This window comes from Seriola dumerili, unplaced genomic scaffold (genome assembly GCF_002260705.1).
Source record: "Seriola dumerili isolate Sdu_G_001 unplaced genomic scaffold, Sdu_1.0 BDQW01000723.1, whole genome shotgun sequence".
NCBI lineage: Eukaryota > Metazoa > Chordata > Actinopteri > Carangiformes > Carangidae > Seriola > Seriola dumerili.
This window is the reverse complement of record NW_019174978.1, coordinates 606660-627109: the sequence shown is the minus strand read 5'-3', so window position 1 is coordinate 627109 and position 20450 is coordinate 606660. Positions and strand designations below refer to the sequence as shown.

Here is a 20450-nt window from a genome sequence, read left to right as displayed (position 1 = left end):
TCATCACCCTCGCCTGAGAGTGCCTTTTTCTAGACTTGACATTTGATATGTGATTGCTGCTTCCATTCACTTTTGTTTTGATCATCAGCCCGCCCACTCTTTTTCGAGGCAGGATTGTTTGCTGTGTAGCTCACAAGTACTTGACTGCAGAGCTTCTGCTCAGTGAGGTTGAGCTCTGTTCTTCAGTGCCCGAGCTGTTACTGTTTGATCTCTGAGCTTGGCTCCAGAGGGCAAGGAACTCTGGGTCAGTTATTACTGACCAGTCGATATATGAAAAAACAACACTACCACAGTGGATACATAACTCTGACCTGCTAGATTTACATTAAATTTGAACACTTTTTTCTATCGGTCTTTCTTTTATTTGCTTTTCTTCTTATTACTGTTGCAAAAACCCATGATTTTTCTTTGTTTATCAAGCCTGACCCCCCATCCAATCAGCAGCACTCTTCTTTAGGCGTTAAGATCTTGTGGGAGGAAGAGTAAGCGAGTAATTGTTTACCAAACAGCAGATTAATTGCTGTTAAGGTCTCAGGCTAATTGCTTCCCAAGAAACCAGATCAGCGACAAATTTCATTACATTATCTTGTGTATATGTGTGTGTGCTAGTAAAATACAGATATATTTGTGTCACATGTAGACACACACACACGCACACACACAGACACACACTCACACTCACACAAACTGGCCACTTAGTGAAGCAGCAGAGCAGAGGGAGTAATTACAGTGTAGGACAGGTCACCATGCCTGTGGTTCACCTCAACCCTGAACACTGGAGCTATTCTGGACCTCTGGGAAAATAAGAGGGGCTGCACTCAGAGGCCAACTTTAGTTACGAGGCTAAGAACATTAATTACTCACAGGGCAGCACAAGAGTGTAGATTAGACTGTAATTGGTGGGTTTGCCTGCAAACTCCATGAATCAGCAAGTGCCTATATACTGACCACCACATCAGTGACTGATTATAAGGATTGTGTTCTTTCAATCCAAGTGCATGGAAAATCACCCCCTGCTAATAAAAGTGTGTGTGTTTTTGTTTTGCACACAAGACAAAGTAATTATGCTCTTGGTAGGGCATGTGAATTTTACGGTCATATTAACAGATGGTGTAGGGAAAGAGAGGAGGGGGTTGAGTGAACTCACGGTATGCATTGTGTTTGCATACCGTGACCTAGACTTGGTCCAGATAGTGTGTTGGTAAAGAGCTCAGTGTTACCGCTCCACAGTAGTGATGAGTGAACTGTCAGCTAATCTTGTTCTTGTCTGAACTGTCAAAGTTTTACTCTGCACTGAATCTAGGACACTAGTATAAAATTTAACTTTGTTTTCACCTCTTTGGTTTCATTCTGTGTAAATGCCTAAACCTGTATAATGATCTTGTCTTTGAGCAGCTGACATTAGTTAAGCTACAATTAAAAAATCTGTCTCACACTGCCAGTCAGAGAGAGCTCACTGGGGGTTTATAGATGTGTATTGCCTGTATGTCCTAAAATTGACTGGGACTTTCACTTACTGCCTCACTCTGTGCGTGTTGCTTAATGTGTGTCTACATAGCCATAATTTGGTAAAATCAGAATACCACAGTACTTTTTGGCGTACTATAATGAATTACAGCATTGTTTTCCAGCGTTGCATAATCAGAACGACGAACTGCTGGTTTCCCAGAAGAAGGCCACACTTGAAACATTGCCACAGTATTTCCCAGCCCAACACAAATGTGCACAGGCGTAGACAGGCACAGTTTGTACAGAGGAAAACATAACCACTCACTGACACTCATGCCAGTACAGACACACTCACACCTTTGGCTGTGGAGTTTCCCAGTGTAGACAGACTTCACCCTGAGCCCATCCTAAAATAGGAGGGGATGGGCCAAAACAAAAACTGACTCCAGACTGACAAAATCTGTCAGTCCAGAGAGTAATGAGTTAGAAGAACAGAGACTTGGACTTGAAGGGATAGACGGTTGATTTCCTGACACATTTTCGAGAAGCACCCAGGAGAACTGTGACTTTGAAGACTATTATTTTGTTACATCTGCCTCGAATCTGGACATATTACTCAGTCATATTTCAGTACAGCTGTCTAGCATTGACAGAAAACCTGGTGGAGTGTTTTGTTCTTTCAAAACCACAGGCGATATCAGCACTGTTTGTGTCAGACTGTCGGCTGAAAGACTGAGCAGCATGTCAGAGGAGGTGAAGCCAGAGAGCGTGTCGCTCTGTCCTCTAGGCACAGCAGCTGCCCCTGAGCCAGAGCTGCTGTGTATTTTTGGGACGGGGGACTTGGGGCGCTCTCTGGGCCAGCGTCTGCTCCAGTCGGGCTACAGAGTGGTGTATGGCAGCCGCAGACCTCACAGCTGTGGCCCCTTGCCTCAGGGAACTCAGGTACAACATATTGCATGACATCTTCTCAAACTCTGGAATTCACCCTTTCTTTTTATTATTGAGGATTGTTGTCGTTATAACAACTGATACTTCAGAAACCGTGTTGCATGATAGCTTAGAACTAACTCAAATATCTGTACTGATAAAGGTTAAAGTGCGTAGTCTGTGTTGGGGAAAAAAAGAAACTGTTCTTATCAGACTTTGAAAGCTGACTGAGCTAAACAAGGTCACTGATAATATGTGTGTGTACGTGTGTCTGCAGATGTTGCTGTGCGTTGTTTGTGTGCTACGTCACGGAGTGTTTTGTTCTCATATTTCATGCAATATGTGCTTAAACTAGTGACACACATGTCTGAAAATGCTGAGACAGTTTTTACTGAGTTTGCTTCCATGTGTAATGGCCATGCATGGTAATAGTGCTGTGTTTGTGTGTGTTGTGCAGGTGATGAGCCATGCAGAAGCAGCCCAGTCAGCCAGTCTGGTGTTTATTTGTATTCACAGAGAGAACTATGACTTCCTGGAGACACTTGCACCTCAACTCATGGGGAAGGTACCTTGTTGCACAGTCAGATGCTTGCGTGTAACATAGCAGTTGGTCAATTTCAAATGTTTCATCCACTCCACTGATTTCATTGATCGGAAGGTGCTGGTGGACGTCAGCAACAACCTCAAGAAGAATCTATATCCTGAGGCCAATGCCGAGTATCTGCAAAGGTAAGAGGAAACTAGGCAATAATGTAATTACCTAAACCATTCAGACAAGTTATGGACCATGTGGTTTGAATCATCACCAGTTGGTGGAACATGAAGCAAACGTTTGTTGTTTGTTGTCCAGGCTGATCCCTGGAGCTCATGTGGTGAAAGCTTTTAACACTTTGTCGGCTTGGGCCCTGCAGAATGGACCCTCAGATGCCAACAGACAGGTACTGAATATGTCTGTTTCTGATGTCGCTGTTTCCAAACCCCTTACATATTGAGAATAAGATTTGTTTAAAATGATTGATACATGTTCCAAATTGGGTCTTCTTTTGCTATGTAGGAATGCACCTTTTTTTTTCCTGATGGTGACAGATCTCATTTTGAAATTAAACTAGTCACTTCAGCTTGTCAGATTCTTCCTCCAATGCAAAACTACAAGCATTTGACAGTTATCCAATGTGTTCACACAGTGGGGTGTTGACCAACAAGTTAAAAATAATAGTCTCTTTCAGAAAGGAAAACATTTCAGTCCAAATTATATTATTAACTCATTTGAAGTTTTGATCAAACCAAATCCAAGTAAAAGAAGCCAAATCGGAGGAGTCAGCCTTATGTCTTTGCTGTGAGTGCCATCTCTGATGTATCCTTGAATCAATTAACTCCACAATCTCTCTTAGATCTGAGCTTCTCTTCACATGCTTTGCTCTCTCACTCTGTACTGCAAAGCTGCAGCATATGTGGGTTTTTCTGTTTCATTTTGATCTGGTTGTGCAATCCCAGAGGACAGTAAAACCACACAGGAGTGTGTGTGTGTGTCTGTGTGTTTGTGTGTGTGTTGTGGAGGGAGTATGTTTATGTACCGGAGTGTGTTGGTGTATTTGGAGCACCATCAGCAACATTACATATGTTTACTTAGTGTTGTTAGTTTTTTACCTGCTTTCTTTGACTAAATTTAGCGTTTCATACAGGAAGCCACAGTATCTCCACGTAATTTTAGGTTCAATCCTCTGGAGTCAAAACCATCCTTTCATCATTGTGTGTACAAATGCATAATCATAATTGCATAAATATAAAATAATGAAGACACATAAGACACACGTTCTTGAGTGCTTTAAAAGCTATGGATGTTTTCATCCACCAGGTGTACCTGTGTGGAAACAGTGCTGAGGCAAAGCAGGCAGTAGCGGAGACATCCACCAAACTGGGCTTCACTGTTCTGGACAGGGGGTCTTTGTCTGCAGCCAGAGAACTGGAGGACTTCCCCCTGCAGCTGTTCCCAGAGTGGAGGCTGCCACTACGTCTGGCCTTTGGTCTCACCGTCGTCCTCTTCATTTATGTGGTCATTAGAGATGTCATCTACGCGTATGTTGTACAGGGGAAAGACATCTCCTTCAGAATCATGGTGTCCTTGGCCAACAGGGTACAATTAAGACCCCTTAGTGTCTTGCAATTCATCATTTGTTCCTCTTTGAAAGGCAGCCTCCAGGTGTGTTCTTGAGAAATCTGGTGCATGTTATCCTCACAATAATCTCTCCTGTGCTTATTCTTCATCATTCAGGTGTTTCCCGTTGTGTCGCTCATCATGTTGTCTCTGTGTTACCTGCCTGGTGTCATAGCTGGTTTCCTTCAGCTCTACAGAGGAACAAAATACAGGTCAGACATCAAAACAAGATGGATTGTTATTTAGTTCCTGCACACGGGTACACTATTTACAATATATTTTATATGTTGTGTAATACAAATCAAAGTATGTTTGTTGCAGGCGTTTCCCTGACTGGCTAGATCGCTGGATGCTGTGCAGGAAACAGCTGGGACTGCTAGCACTTGCCTTTGCCTTTCTACATGTGCTCTACACCCTCATCATCCCCATAAGGTGTGTAACAGGTGCACACATTGTCATACAACTTTTATCTGGAATGTCCCATTAAAGCTTTGTTGCTTTCAACCAGACCAAATAATGACAGCTTTGAACATGGAAGCAATCGCATCTGTAACTTACACTACTGCCAGTTGCCAGATTATTATCTCCACCTAGCTAAAACTAATACAGTAATTAGTTATTAAATTAAACTAGATATTTAAATACAGTTAATAACAGCCCTACAATAAATCCTGCTTTAATGAATGTTTAGATTGTGTTTGAACTGTTCGAGAGAGGTGTTGTTTCAACTTTATGTACATTCTGGATGCTGCAGTTTCTGCTGCTGTTGAATTGTTTTATGCTATCTATTACGTTATATATTATGTATTATATAATCCTGCTCCGATCAGTAACACTCTTCTAACACCAGCATAGGCGGGAAATGAGGGAGGACCCGCTGTGCAAGATATGTGGGAGAGAGAGGCACATTGGTGCATATACTGACAGGGTACAAGACTGCACTTACCCAGGGGAGTTATAGATAGGGTCACAACAATTTCCTAAGAGCACTTGGTGACATCTTGGAGCAGGATTGACAGAAAAGGCATCAGACCCATGTGAGAGCAGCTCCATCCACCCAGTTCATCAGGGAGGTCATATGGTCTCAGGAGGGGAAGAGAATCATCCTGATTGAACTGATGTTCCCGTGGGAAGACGGTTGCAAAGAGGCCTTGGAGAGGAAGACCACCAAGTACCAGGACCTGGTCCAACAATCCAGGGACAAAGGGAGGAAGGCCGGGATATTTCCAGTTGGGTTTCCTGGCACAGTCTGTGTGGAAGATGCTCTCAAGTTTGGGAATAGCGGGAAGGGAGAGGAAGACGGCTTCTTGTAGGTTGGGGGAGGCAGCGGAAAGAGCCCCTTCTTGACTGTGGAACATGTGGGAGGAGTTGAGCTGGAAGCCAGGAGAAGATGGGCAGCGACTGGCCATCACTGCTGACCTACCAACTGGGGGACTCTGCTTCAGGGTTAAAACGTCAGAGGAAAGTTGGATGCCACCTGACAATATCTTTTAATGGTTGACAGCTTCAGTCATAAGAAAGTGACGAAAGGTGTTAGCATCTAGATGTATCTAACAGTAGCTGAGAGGTATTTCTAAAATATATTCTACTCCATTTATTAATATAAATGGGGGCTGTTGTATTGGACTCCATTCGTTTTTGCTACGTGTAACTATAAAGCATAATTCAGAGAATTAGCCCTCAGATTCTTAGGAACACCTAAATAAACTTAAAGGGACTTTATTGTGCTGATGGTAAGACAGAAAGAAGGTAGCTAGCTACATGGTTGCTATTTTTTGGAGGGATTTTGACCGGCAGTCACTAAAAATTAGCATGAATGAGCAGTTGTTTGATGAAACATCTTAATGCAAGATCGACTTATCAGCTTTTATTCAGAGTTCTCAACTGCATCTCACACTCCTCCTTACCAGATAGAAGTTGTTCAGTTGTCATGGAGATAACATGAATGAAGTGTGGAACAAGAGTAACAGGATGTTCACAGTGGGCCCTGGATATTTGCTAGGACATTAATTGGTGGGTAATGTGGTGTTGCTAGGAAGACTGAAGGTGGTTGCTATAGTGATTTAGGGTGGTAAATGACTAAACTATTGCAGGGTTGATAGGATGTTCATAGTGTTCATAGCCATCTCAAAGGTGGGTCTAACTTTTCCTGATGATTTTTCTCTAAAAAATCTTGCCATTTTCATCCCCAGATATTATGTGAGATACAAGATTGGTGAAAGTACCATCTTAAAGGTAAGGCAGCTACATAGCTTGAAAAAAAATGGTTGATACATTAAAATCTTTGTGTTTGCATAAAAAAAAACTTGCTTATTCATATGAAATCAAAAGGCCATGATTTTGAATAGTTGAATAGTTATCTGTACTAGTAGAGAGACAGTTAATCAACATCTCTCTCCTTTGTGTACTGTCACTTTAAGATGAGGGAGAACCGTACATCAGTGTTTGACACCACCACCGCCTGGCGTAGTGACTCTTACTATGCAATGGGGATTCTGGGATTTGGCGTGTATCTCCTGTTGGGAATAACCTCTCTACCCTCTGTCAGCAATGCTCTCAGCTGGAGAGAGTTCAACTTCATACAGGTGGGAACTGGCATGTGTGTCTGAATCATATGATATGTTGGTGTCTGGATGTCTGAACTTTAGTGTGTAACACACTTTCACAGTGACACTTTATGGACACAGAACTCTACTTTAGCTGTGCATGAGCATTTGGCTGAATCCCTGCATCCTGTTTACATGGTGAAACATTGGTGGCCACAACTGGAGGAATGAGACTGTGGAATTTTTTATAACAGTTTCCCAGGCAATCTGTCCAACAGATTTTCCCTCAGCACATGTTGGTGTCTGTGCTTGTGTGTGTAGAGATGGATTTGAGAAGTTGCCATTTCCTTTTTTCATGTTCAGCCAATCAGAAGAAAGTGGGCTTTTAAAGAGGCCTCTTAAGGAGGCCTGAGCTAATATTACGTGTTTCTCAAATGAGGGGCTGCATAACACACCGTTTTGAATAAATATTGACTTTTTTGAGCCCTGAATCATACAAAGCTTCTCTTGTGGAGTCCCAGAAAGAATAATATAGAGCTGGAAATGAGTATAACAGGTCTGCTTCAGCCACAAAAGTAAACTGAATGTCAAACAAGCGCATTTCCAGTCATTTTAGTACCATTTCTATGATATTTCATGGAGAAATGAATACAAACAAACTCATTGGGAAATTTAATTTGAGACAGTTGATTATCTCACCTCTTCACTGTGGCCTTGAAAAGCTGCAAATGACAACCATTGATTGATGATTCAGTTAACACAGAGACACATGCTCACAATATTAAATAGGTTCACTTGGTATCCAGTTACAATGTGCCTGCTGGTGATATTTTAAAGTGTGTTATGAAATTTGAAATAGTGTACTTCCGCTATTGCACATGTTTATGCTCTAGGCTGCTGAGGCTCAGTTAGTGTGGAAAGTTACAGAGAGGCTGCTGGACCTTTAAGGAGTGTGGATACTGGCAGAAAAACTGTTTTCTGTGATTTTCACATCATGTCCATTAGCCAAAACTCAACCTATGACAGATGAGGATGATTCTGTGCTCCAGCCTAGATGGAATGTAGTCACATGGGCCTGATTGCTGTTCCCAACTCCCTATTGGAGGTAATCTGCTGAAAGTGTGTTAGTGATATCTCATTCCCTTGCTAAATCTTCCACTGTGATTGTTTTCACTGAGCAGACTCAAATGTTTACCTTTTTTCACACTTTGACCAATCAAAAATGAAATCGGACTCACCACAGGGAACAAACTCATTCATAAATGTAACTGGGTCATGTCAACCTCATTTTCTCATTCCACACCCCTCCCCTTTACTCCAGCCCAAATTAGAGCAGTGCTTTAAATGTTAAGTTATTCATCAAATGTAGTTTGAGGGGCATACATTATCCTTGGCCACAGTCTTTAGGTTTTGTTCATGTGTATGGAGTGGATCTATGGGTCAGTGAATGTGTAAGTCTGTATGTTTGTGTATGTGTAAGCACATTCTCTATCTACTGTAGCTGAATTGTCTCTATCTATGCACACAAGGTAGATGAGTGTGTTGGAGTATGTGTACGTGTGTAGGTCAAAAGCTTCTCTTTAAAGGCCATTCTATCACATTTCATCTTACTGAGCCTTTCACATAATAATAATGTGTTTTCAGTGAAAGTGAAACTATGTGAATCTGTGAATGCACAAACACTGAGTATAAAGTTATATTTCTTAACTAATTCTTCTCCCTTCCAGTCGAAGCTGGGCTACCTCACATTGTTCCTCTGTACCTTTCACACCTACCTGTACGGCTGGAGCATGTTCCTTTATCCCTCTTCCTACAAATGGTACACTCCTCCGGCCTACATGCTCAGTCTGGTGTTGCCTTCTGTAGTGATGTTGCTCAAGCTGCTGCTCCTCCTGCCCTGCGTGGACCGCACCCTCACCCGCATTCGACAGGGCTGGGAGAGGACTGATCCAGAGGATGTCAGCAAGAAGTTGCTGCTAACATAGGGCTATTACAATTACAGAAACAAAAACATTGGTATTCACAGAAAACAGACTCAAAGACAATCCTTGAGATTTATAAGCTCCATCATCTGGTAACCTCACCTCCTTGTTTCGGATGCCTTCGGTCCAAGACTATAGGCTACAGTTGTTCTGCTCTCCACTGTAAACATATTCCACAGAGAAAAGTCATTCAGTCACTTTATGTAATCATGTTGGAATTGTTCCATTTTGTAAACATAGCATATAATACAACAGCACTGTATAGGTTTTCTTGAGTTACACAAATACCCTGGACCTGCATTGAGAATCATAAATGCATGTTAAAACTGCTATGCTGCATTTCCGGCAGCTGCCCTTCTCTCTTGTAAGCTCATGTCTTTTTCTCCACTAGAGTTTCATAATTGCACTATACACATGTACAGTCAGTACTGTTACAGACTCTGACTCAGAGAGAGCCGACTTTGTTGTATTTCCTTTAACATCAGCAGCGACCATTTGACTGATTTGTATATCTTTGACTTTCTCAAAAACCTTGAGCTACTGTATATGGTGGCTATTGTTTATTGGACAAACTTCATATATTTTTCTGCTACTTTGTGTTCTCACTAAAGTGTTACCACTGTAAAATGCTATTCAAAGTAAACTTCATTTTGACTGAACAGCATTGTCTTGTCTCTCTTTCTCCATGCCATTTATATATATATCTCATCCTGTCTGGAAGCTCAGTCAAACTCAGAGTTTTTCCCTGCTGAGTTGAGTGTGCTCTGTCTAGTCGTCTCGGTCTGATCCCTCTCCAGGGTTCATCCCCCCGGCTGATCTGATGCCGTTCTCCAGGAAACATTCGCTCTGAGCTGTGGGCTTCTCCCCCAGTCACTACTGGGTCTCATCACATCAGTGGATAGAGGAGCATGCAGACTCCTCCATCACAGAAGTCCTCTGCAGAGAGGATGAAATATTCGGTTGTGACAGTACAGATAGGCCCCTGATGTTGCGCTGCAGCAAGTCATTTTTGAAGATCATGAAGGGAGTGAAGAAAGCATAGAACTCAGATAAGTGTTAGTTGTTAGCGACACATGATCAAGCATTAATCTATAAACATTGACAAGGAGGCACACACATACGCAGTAGGTTGTCACATGCATGGATGCATTCAAAACACAGGGCACACAGACACACCTGTAGGCAAGGAAGGAGGAAGGAAGATGAGTTTCACAGTCAACTGAAATATTAATAATCTGAAGAACGATTGTGCTACATTTGGTAAATCAGACTACTAGCTGCTGAATTGTGAAACCTTGTATGATTCCTTGTATGGAATCGTACAGTGTTATGACAAGTCTTATAGGTTAGGATTGTGTGTATAGATTTGTGGTAAGAAATGATGTCAGACATAAGGTTAATGATGTGCGACCATATAGCATAATGTATATGCTACTTTAATGTGAAGCCTCATTTTGCTTTTATCATGACTAAAAATTAATTTGTTTTCTTTTAGGACATACATTTGCTGAGCGCAACACAACTAAAAACAGAGGGCAGGGATTATTTGCAGAAGAAAATGATCTACGTGTTAACCTGTGCAAAATCAAAAGATAGTGGACAAAACAATAAGCAAACTAAAGAGCTAAGTGCAATATCAAAAATAGTTTTGTTAACAATATTTTCTCTCTTTCTTTGGGACTTGTGATCGACTGGTCTTTAGTAAACTTCCTCACAGCTTCAAAGTATTTTTTTTTCATTAATCATGAATGACGGGTTGGCCAGATGGGGAGCAGTGCTTACATGTATGCCATTCAGATATCAAGAATCAATAGTTTCTGTATGTTCCTACAAGACCTTTCAACAAAAATAGTTCCAACAAGAGATTTCTATCTTCAGTTTACAGACCAGAATTCCATGATGTAAAATCATCTTCCTCAAAATATCTTTTTGCAATGCATATATTGACTAATTACTTTATTTTTGTAACCACTGTATGATTGATTCATTGATTTTATAATTAACATAAACATTTGTCTCAGATATCTCTCTCTCTCTCTCTCTCTCTCTCTCTCTCTCTCTCCCTCTCCCTCTCCCTCTCTCTCTCCCTCTCCCTCTCCCTCTCTTCTTTTTAAAGATCTGTGAGGTAAAATGTCAAAATTGAACCAACACAAGTCATGTAAAACTTACTGTATCATGGAAGAATTTCAGTGCCATAACAGTGTGTGTTAAATGTTTAAAATAAAACAAAGGATCCACTTTGCTGCAGTGGTGCATAATGTATTAAGTGTAAGTTCAGTACACCCTGACATTATTATTGCAGAAGGTCTGGTTACTGTAGTAGCACAGTATACTTGAGTATAACTTTAAATCAGCAATTTTAGGCCAAAATGAGAACTAAAATTGCAGTTAACCACGTGCATTTGACTATTTCAACATGAGGATGATTCTGTTGATTCAACAGAAAGCACTGTGTGTGGCATAACACTTTTTTATGTTACAGAAAGCTGAAGCCAAAAAAATAGAAGTGGATAAAGGAAGGAAACACAAAATCACACAGACAGAAATGGGGAAGCAGTGTGTCCAAAACTCAACCCTAATGCACTGCCGTGCACACAGTCCTCACACAGATTTCAAGGTAAGTTCTACACATGCAAAATGCATTAAAGTAATTGTATCATCTGTGAACTATTTTTAATTTTTTTTATGCTTTCCTCTATTGTAGAATTTCAAGGCAAATAAGAGTAAATTATGAGTAGCAACTCAAAAGTGGTAGATTTACTGGATCAAATCTAAATGTTTTCCTGGCGTCTTTTGTCTTAACATCAGATGCTGTTTTTACTTGCACTGCTGGTGCTGACAGGATGTGCCGCAAGTCCTCAAGGTAAAAAAAAAAAAAATCTTCAAATTACATCTGAGACAGTTATAGAAAATTTGTTGCCTTTTGATATTTTTTTTATTTTTTTGACTTCACTCACATGTTGTGCAATACTCTCTGAAGAGAAAATTCTCAATGTTAATGATGTTTTGAAATGTGCACTGTATTAATAGCAGACATTTAATTTGGAAAAGTATGTATCTAATATAATAATATATATTATATATATATATTTTTTTTGTTTTTTTTTTTTTTTGTTTACTTAAATTACCTATTTACAATCACCAATTAGAAAAGAAAATTACCAATTCATGACTAACCATGACTGTTTGGTTCATGGACAGATATTGTGTGACTTGGCAAAACACTGGTTCTCATTCCACTGTCAACCAAGAATAAATTCCACTATTTGCAATAAACCTGACCTGTGCAAAATCGGACAAACCAATAAGCAAACCAAAAAGCTAAATGGAGAATCAAAAAGGCATATCTTAACAATAAAGAGTGGCTATCATTTTCATAAGATTTGTAGTCGACATCGTAGCAAGTATTTCCTTCCTCAAAGCTTCAAGTTTTTTCAGCAGTTCTTACATGTGTGCCAAAAGACGTATGTATGTATGTTCCCAGTTTCCTTTGACAGTGAAGGACTTTCACTCCAAATATAGAGCAAATTCATAATCTTAATCAAAACAAAAACTATAAATAGATAGTAAAAACATATTTCTCTCTCATTTTAGATCTGTCAGGTAAAATGTTCACCTTCCCACAAGAAACCAACACGGCTTGTGTGAAGCTGAATACATCACAACAGACTTTCAGTGCTGTAACCGTCTGTCACAGGTAATGTTGAATGTGCAAATGCATAAACAAAAGTGTATCTCTTAATTTTGAAAGGTATGATGCATAATAATGTTTTTATAATGCCTACAGGTCCTTTACAGACCTCAAAAGAGACCATGTCCTTTTCTCTTTGGCCACACCCGCCTCTGCCAATGACTACCTGATTTTTTGGGATGAAACAAATAAGGAGATGGAGCCGCATATCAAGGATAGAAAGACAGAATATGGAAGACAGGACTACAAGCCGAACACATGGCACTCTATTTGCTCGACATGGGACTCTGATTCTGGACTGGTGCAGCTGTGGATTGATGGACAGCCTTCGATTAGGAAATTCATCAGCTCTGGATCCAGCATCAGAGGATCTACTATAATTATTCTAGGACAGGTGCAGTTTTATTGATAAGCATCATTGTTAATAGTCTTTCAACAAATGATTTATATGCTAAGGTGGTTTATTGTGTGTCTCTTGTGTATAGATATCAGAACAATGCTGCTTGAATTTACTGTCTTCCAAACCTCTGCACTCTCTACAGGAGCAGGATTCCCATGGTGGGGGCTTTAACGTTAAGCAGTCTTTCGTTGGCATGATGTCTGATGTCCACATGTGGGACTACGTCCTTTCCCCCTGTGAGATCCATAACTACGTTGATGAACACAACTTCACTCCAGGGAATGTGCTCAATTGGAGTGCACTGAACCTCCAGATTATAGGCAGAGTACTGCTAGAGGAGAAAGTGATGACATGTCACTGAATGTAGAATGTAGAATAGAAAGTATAAATGACCGATGTCAGAAGTCTATGTTACATGATTATTTAGTAAGGGAGAGGTTCTGATTTTTTCAACTCTATCATAATACAATAATCACATGAAAGTATGTTATGCTTTTCAATAAATACGTTCCAGGAAGGTGTCACCTCACAGCCAGTATTGAGGGAAGGAAGGATTATGTTTACTGTCTCAGCATACATGTAAATTCGAACGTCTCAAGTGAAAAGGGTGTTGTAAAAGCAGATTAAAAACTGAATTTATTTTGTCGCTGAACACAAAAATGTTCAGCCACAGGAAGGCACTCAGAATGGCAGACTGGCAACAGCACAAAAAAAGTGAAAAGTTATAATTAGCTGACTCGCTTGTATCAACACTATTAAGAAAATCCTTTAGTTTAATGCAAAGATTTTTTTTCTTTAAGTGATTATCTTAGATGACTTATGACTGGCTGGATTGTAGCTTTAAAATAAAAACGAGACAGCTATGACGTAGTTAGCTATCGTATCATTTCCTGATCTGTTTTCATTTCTTGGTCAATAAATAAAAATCTTAATTGGCCAAGAGAAAAATAAAAACAATGAATCAAATGACATGTGACGTGGAACGACTCACTGGTTGTGATTGTCCCTCAACAGATTTTCCATCTGTATGTCTACTAAGATATTTATCCTGACTAACACATAGTCTTGGTTTTGTCCATGTATGGTTCAGTCTTACCGCCCAGATGCTTTCTGCAGACTAAAAGTAAAAGGTTGTAATGTTGCCCCATGACTCCTCGATGTGTAAGTAGATTCTTTGGGGGTTTTTTTATTTTATTTTATTTCTTTTACATGTTAGCCATAACAACTTTATACTGTGGATCATTCTACTTATTTTGAATGTCCGCTGACCCCTACTGGCCAAATATTGATAAATGCATCTTTAACTTAGTTTTGATATACACATGAACTCATCTGATCTTGGCCTGGTATTCTTGAAATAAACATCATCAACTTCATTGAACTGGACAGCACAACTTTGTGCTTACTCTCCTGTATGTGAATGGGGCTATACTTGGCAGAGGGCTTAAGTTTCTCCATGTTTCATCACTTCTCCCAGTTCTTTGATAATAAATCACACACACTCCCACATGGACTTTCGATTGTTCATGCAAGTCATTCTGTGCTGACAGATGCTGCTAGTCTCTCACTCAGTAAAATGACTACTCTCTCCTATGGATCCATTCTTCATAATGAGATGGACTACACCAGTCTCTAAGGCTAGTGATGAACCAAGCCATGTTTGTGTTACCCTTTTCTCCAAACTTATTGGATGAATCAAACATGAACTTTATCTTCATAACAACAATTGACTAAATTACCAATTTTGTCCATATAGCATCCTTCTGTTATGCGTGTCACTCATTTAATTAATTTGTAAATTACAATACAGAAAAAATCCTAACTATCTATTAAGAAAATTTCTTGGTCAATTTACAGCCTTGTGTTGAGCAACAGTCAGGAAAAGTAAACAAGTCCAAGGTGCAGAGGCAGAGGCAAACCAGTTCTCTGATAATAAATCACACAACCTCCACGTGGTGTTTTGATTGTGTGATTGCGCTGCAGATACTGCTGGTCTCTCAATCAGTAAAACTACTAGATCATAATGAGAAGGACTACACTGCTCTCTAAGGCTGAAGATTAACAAAGCCATGTTTGTATAATAAATTACCCTACGTTTTGTCTCTGAAGAAGCTACCAGCTCATGAAGGTCCAGAAGTAAAAACCCAATGCTTTTTGAGAGGGTAAAGCTCATGAGGAGACACTGATGTCCAGTGATTCTAGGTGTTTTAAAGCTCTAAAACCTTCTGGTAAGGACTTGTAACATTTGCTCAGACTATGGCACTGGTGATGCTGCAGGATACTTCCACAATAAATTAGGCTGTCCAATAGCAGTTATAGCAGCAACACTACACACCTGATATTCCCGTTGAGAACTTAAAAGAGCGTCTTGTGTAGATTCCTGATGTAATGCAGGGCAACAAGAGTTTGAAATTAATTAGCTGATTCCTCTTCGGTGTGACGCGCAATACGTTGTCATATTCATGGATGCATTCAAAACACAGGGCACACAGACACAAACACACACACCTGTGGGTAAGAAAGAAGGAAGGAAAAAGAAGAGAAAAGGGAAAGGAAAAATAAGTTTCACAGGAAACTGAAATATTAATAATCTCATGAATGACTGTTCTACATTTGGTAAATAAGAGAGCAGAGAAGCAACTGCTGAATTGTGAAACCTTACAGTGGAAAGGTATATCAATACACAAACAATAATATAATGCAATTGCAGTGCAATGACTAATCTTTTAGGTTTGTAGGTTGGGGTTGTGTGTATAGATTTGGGGTAAGAAATGATGTTCCACATTAGAACAGGTTTGTCTTGTAACAATGCACTGATGTACATACAGGCATGAAGATTCTGTTTGTCATAATGTAATGTCCAATGTAAATGATATACAGTAGTCTAATCGTCTCAACAATTTACCTGAAATGTTTTCTTAGAAATTTGGTAATGTGGTATTTTATATATCCCACTATTTTACCATTAAAGCATCTTTCTGGCTCTATTCAGGTAATAATTGTTTGGAATATTACAGGGCTGAAAATCCACTGGTAGTTGTTGCTTATACCACTGGATGAAGTTCTTACTTTGCTGCAGTGATGTATAATGCATTTACTACACCCTCACATTATTGTCACAGTATGTGTGGTTACACATGAAGCACAGTATACAGTACATATGATAACTTAGTTTGCACCAGCAATTTTAGACCAACAAGAGTACTAAAATTTATCATGAATGAGTTTGGTTTGCTCTCTAATGCTCAATTGTGTGGGTTGTGAAATAATATGAATCTGCACTTGATTCCTTATGCCGGGAACACACTGCCTGTGTTGCTTGTGCGTGGCGGGTGCGTTGCTGAACTGCTGCAGCTTGCACGCATGTGTGTTCACACTGGCTGCGTGTCTGCTGCTACTGCCAGCTCTATCTCTCTACATAGCGTTTACAAGCTACTTGAGTGTTGGATTTCTATTCAGTCAAAATTGTGTACACAACTGCCTCTCCCATCCAATTCACTAGGCTAATGTGAAATGATGTTGTGCTACTTGAGCATAACTACCTTAACATTAATTAGCCCAGATAATGCCGACGTACTCATGAACAGAGAAATACAAATATACAGAAATACATATAAAGCAATCTTACAACATTTTCAAAGCACTTTATATTATATACATTTGTCCATCAACATTATTTAATACATTCATTTTACTCTCATGGTGACTACTTTCCTTCAGCTGTGTCCTGATCATCGATGACATAATCACCAGGAACGAGGCTTCTAGCCATAGCTCAAGAGCTGCAGCTCAAACTACACGACTTAAAGGGACTATTTGTAAGTTTTGCTATTACTACATAGCCAGCGTTAGCATTAACAGCTGTTTACTTAGCAGTCTTACAGCCTCATGTTCAGCAACACGTAGGCAGTCGGGATAAGTAAACAAGCCCAAGGTACAAAGGCAGGGGCAAACCAGTTCTTCTAACTATTTTATACACTGTTTCACACAACATCCTGACACAGGATTCAAGGTAAGATCAACTCATGAAACAGAGGAATTTAACCTGACTGCATTAAAAACCTTTTCTGCTTTTCTCCATGTATTGTATATTTAGATGGCGTTGTTGCTTCTACTGGTGATGTTGACGGCATGTGCTGCCATACCTCAAGGTAGAAAACGAATTTCTTTATTTAACAGAGGGAATACAAAAATGTCATCACAGTAAAGCAAGTGCACTGGGCTCACGAATCAAATATTATCTTTTGATGATTGTTAACTTTGTTTTCACTCTTTTTGATATGTACAATTTTTTTGTTTTTTTATTTAATATTATGAAATACTGTATGAGCTTTAAATTAATAGCATCAATTTTGCCTTTAGGCATACATCTATTATGTTTTTGTCATTCATTTATTCATTTATTTAATTTAAGACAGATTTAAGACAGTTTGCTTGGTCAATTTGCCACCATACACTCAGCAACAAGAGGCAGTCACAAGTAAACAAGTCCAAGATGCAAAGGCACGGGTAAAGTCCATAAACAGGCAAGGGGTAATCAAGCTATGGCAGATATCTGAGTAAGAAACAAAGGCTGGAGCATACTGAAGGCAATGAGCAGGGTGGAGTCTTCAGCTTGAATTAATTTTCTATGGGAAGTGGCAAATCCTTCACATGGAACATGATGGGGCAGGGTAGTGTAGAGGGCAAAATACAACTGTGAACTGGAAGTGTGGAAAATGGTGACACAGTATGCAATAAAATTTGACACACAGTGTGTAACTGTTTAAGAGACAGGTTTCATTTTTTATTTATTTCATATGGTTCTGTCTTACATTCATGATAATTTGAGTTCATACTGCCATTAAAAAGAATTAACAATGCAAAGATGTCTTCTGAGTAAATAAATCTGTAGAAGACATCTGTATGAAGAAGTGTGGCCATTATTCGTTGGACCAGTGTAGCTATACAGTACATTACAAATTTATTTGGAATAAATGTATTTAGCAGATTAATGTTAGCTGCACCAGTGGTGTGGCTTTATGAATGGCAGGTACACAATAAATTCTACATTTGAATATATTTTCTGCTAATATATAATTATTTGTTTATTATATTATTTACATTTCACTATCTGATTTTGAATGTCTTTCCCTTTTTAAGATCTGTCAGGTAAAATGTTAACCTTTCCACAAGAAACCAACACAGCTTACGTGAGGCTGACTACAACAAGACAGGTTTTCAGTGCTGTGACTGTCTGTCTCAGGTAGTGTTGATTACGCAAAATGACATTCTGTGTTCCTGACAATAACAAGCTTCATGCGTGATAATATCTTTGTATTGCCCACAGGTCCTTTACAGACCTCAAAAGAGACCATGCCCCATTCTCCTTGGCCACACTGTCTGCTGCCAATGACTTTTTGATTTACATGAAACCTGAAAACAATGAGTTTCATCTACATAGCAAGGACAACGAAATAAAATTAACAGGGCAGGACTACAAGCTGAACACATGGCACTCTATTTGTGCCACATGGGACTCTGTGTCTGGACTAGGGCAGCTGTGGTTAGATGGAAAACCCTCGAGTAGGAAATTCCTCAGCTCTGGATCCAACATCAGTGGACCCGTTATAATTGTTTTAGGACAGGTACGTTTTTTAAGAATCACATTTGAAGGAATGGTTTGACATTATGGGATGTACGTTGATTTTTTTCTTTTATCACTGACGTAAATGTAGCTTGACTCATCCACAAGTTAGTTTAGTTTAGCAGACAGACTGGGAACACAGGGAAACGGCTAGGCGTGGCTGCATGAGACTGGCTATCTTCTCTATTAAATAAATTCTCAGCAGCAGAGCAAACAAGTTTATTTCCCCAAAAGTCAAGCTATTCCAACAGTGCAAAAGTGCTTCAAATTGCTACTTTATGATTAAGTGTATGTCTTCAAATGATATACAGTATATCAGAAAAAATTAAGCATAACACATTATAGCTGTTATCTAAAATTTCTGCACGTTCTCAGGACCAGGATAACTATGGTGGGGGATTTGACATTAAGCAGTCTTTCGTTGGCATGATGTCTGATCTCCAAATGTGGGACTACGTCCTTTCCCCCTGTGAGATCCAGAACTACGACGATGAACACAACTTCACTCCAGGGAATGTGCTCAATTGGAGCGCACTGAACTTCCAGATTATGGGCAGAGTGCTGATAGAGGAGAAACAAAAGAGCTGCATCTTTTGAAAAAGTGTTTTGCAAAGTCAAAATATAATTGTTTTTTTTCTGTGTGTTTTTGTGTTTTGTTATTGAGATCATTGAAAAACAATGATTTCTTTTTCTTTATACTTCACCAATGAGCTTATGTCCTTATGTTGCCTAATATTAATCTGGTTAAGCGAATGTTGTTAGGTTGCCATTGCACTAAAGTTTGTGCAACTGAAACCACACACCTGTGGGTAAGAAAGAAGGAAGGAAAAAGAAGAGAAAAGGGAAAGGAAAAATAAGTTTCACAGGAAACTGAAATATTAATAATCTCATGAATGACTGTTCTACATTTGGTAAATAAGAGAGCAGAGAAGCAACTGCTGAATTGTGAAACCTTACAGTGGAAAGGTATATCAATACACAAACAATAATATAATGCAATTGCAGTGCAATGACTAATCTTTTAGGTTTGTAGGAAAGAAACTCAGATTATAATCCACACAGAAGGCGTGTGACTTCATTCTTTGCTAGGGATGCAAATAGTCCACAATATCTTCACATAGAGAAATTGTTTGCTGCTACATTATTGTTTAAAATCTTGTTTACAGGACCTTTAATCAAATTAAATGTATATGAATATGAGTTTTTAATTTGCTTGTGTTTTGCTGATTTACATATATTCTGTATGTAAGCTGCTGAGCTCTCAGCCACCGTACAGGTTAAATACTTGCTCCCTAGGGATAAAAGCTACTTGCAAAACCTATGCAGGGACTTCCACAATAAATTAGGTTATACTGATCTGTTACACTTTGTGTGCTGCATAAGAACTCAAGTCTGTTGTGTTAAGCTAGCTGGGCAACTATGAGTTTGCAATTAGTTGCCTTTTCTGCAGTCGTTGAATCTCATTATTTTAGGCTAATAGCTGTGTGTGTTTATGGAAAAGTTGGACTATGTGTTGTTGATGGGTATAACTGATTTGGTATTCTGGTTCACTTGTATTTATTTTTTGTGCCTATACCCGGTTTGACCCCCACAGTCAAATATTTAGATTTACTATAGTTCTTGGCAACATCACTAATATTCCTCTCTGATTTTGAGAGGCTTATAAGTCAAACT

At 39.4% G+C, this 20450-nt stretch overlaps 3 protein-coding genes and 1 long non-coding RNA gene across 4 annotated transcripts; all 4 read left to right on the top strand.

Moving 5' to 3' along the window:
• Nucleotides 1-1795: 1795 nt before the first annotated feature.
• steap4 (STEAP4 metalloreductase) lies at nucleotides 1796-9718 on the top strand. The gene is made up of 10 exons (XM_022765619.1): nucleotides 1796-2391; nucleotides 2834-2941; nucleotides 3035-3105; nucleotides 3227-3314; nucleotides 4232-4510; nucleotides 4649-4743; nucleotides 4853-4963; nucleotides 6724-6766; nucleotides 6952-7116; nucleotides 8805-9718. Exons 1-10 carry the CDS (start codon nucleotides 2191-2193, stop codon nucleotides 9060-9062), a joined length of 1419 nt encoding a protein of 472 aa, XP_022621340.1. The 5' UTR covers nucleotides 1796-2190; the 3' UTR covers nucleotides 9063-9718.
• A 1848-nt stretch (nucleotides 9719-11566) lies between these two features.
• LOC111236816 (C-reactive protein-like) lies at nucleotides 11567-14531 on the top strand. The gene is made up of 5 exons (XM_022765678.1): nucleotides 11567-11676; nucleotides 11868-11922; nucleotides 12654-12756; nucleotides 12847-13144; nucleotides 13293-14531. Exons 1-5 carry the CDS (start codon nucleotides 11605-11607, stop codon nucleotides 13509-13511), a joined length of 747 nt encoding a protein of 248 aa, XP_022621399.1. The 5' UTR covers nucleotides 11567-11604; the 3' UTR covers nucleotides 13512-14531.
• A 1109-nt stretch (nucleotides 14532-15640) lies between these two features.
• On the top strand, nucleotides 15641-20139 carry LOC111236807. The gene is made up of 2 exons (XR_002665735.1): nucleotides 15641-15880; nucleotides 19802-20139. It is a non-coding gene; the product is annotated as an uncharacterized LOC111236807 (long non-coding RNA).
• On the top strand, nucleotides 17116-19976 carry LOC111236806 (jeltraxin-like). The gene is made up of 5 exons (XM_022765665.1): nucleotides 17116-17162; nucleotides 17247-17301; nucleotides 18293-18395; nucleotides 18480-18777; nucleotides 19152-19976. Exons 2-5 carry the CDS (start codon nucleotides 17247-17249, stop codon nucleotides 19371-19373), a joined length of 678 nt encoding a protein of 225 aa, XP_022621386.1. The 5' UTR covers nucleotides 17116-17162; the 3' UTR covers nucleotides 19374-19976.
• Nucleotides 20140-20450: the final 311 nt, after the last annotated feature.

Coding starts and splice junctions, on each gene's coding strand:
- steap4 (XM_022765619.1), top strand. CDS start 2,191: ATGTCAGAGGAGGTGAAGCCAGAGAGCGTGTCGCTCTGTCCTCTAGGC. Junction 2,392..2,833: donor CCTTGCCTCAGGGAACTCAG/GTACAACATATT, acceptor TGTGTTGTGCAG/GTGATGAGCCATGCAGAAGC. Junction 6,767..6,951: donor GTGAAAGTACCATCTTAAAG/GTAAGGCAGCTA, acceptor TGTCACTTTAAG/ATGAGGGAGAACCGTACATC.
- LOC111236816 (XM_022765678.1), top strand. CDS start 11,605: ATGGGGAAGCAGTGTGTCCAAAACTCAACCCTAATGCACTGCCGTGCA. Junction 12,757..12,846: donor GCTGTAACCGTCTGTCACAG/GTAATGTTGAAT, acceptor TAATGCCTACAG/GTCCTTTACAGACCTCAAAA. Junction 13,145..13,292: donor CTATAATTATTCTAGGACAG/GTGCAGTTTTAT, acceptor CACTCTCTACAG/GAGCAGGATTCCCATGGTGG.
- LOC111236806 (XM_022765665.1), top strand. CDS start 17,247: ATGGCGTTGTTGCTTCTACTGGTGATGTTGACGGCATGTGCTGCCATA. Junction 17,302..18,292: donor ATGTGCTGCCATACCTCAAG/GTAGAAAACGAA, acceptor TCCCTTTTTAAG/ATCTGTCAGGTAAAATGTTA. Junction 18,396..18,479: donor GCTGTGACTGTCTGTCTCAG/GTAGTGTTGATT, acceptor TATTGCCCACAG/GTCCTTTACAGACCTCAAAA.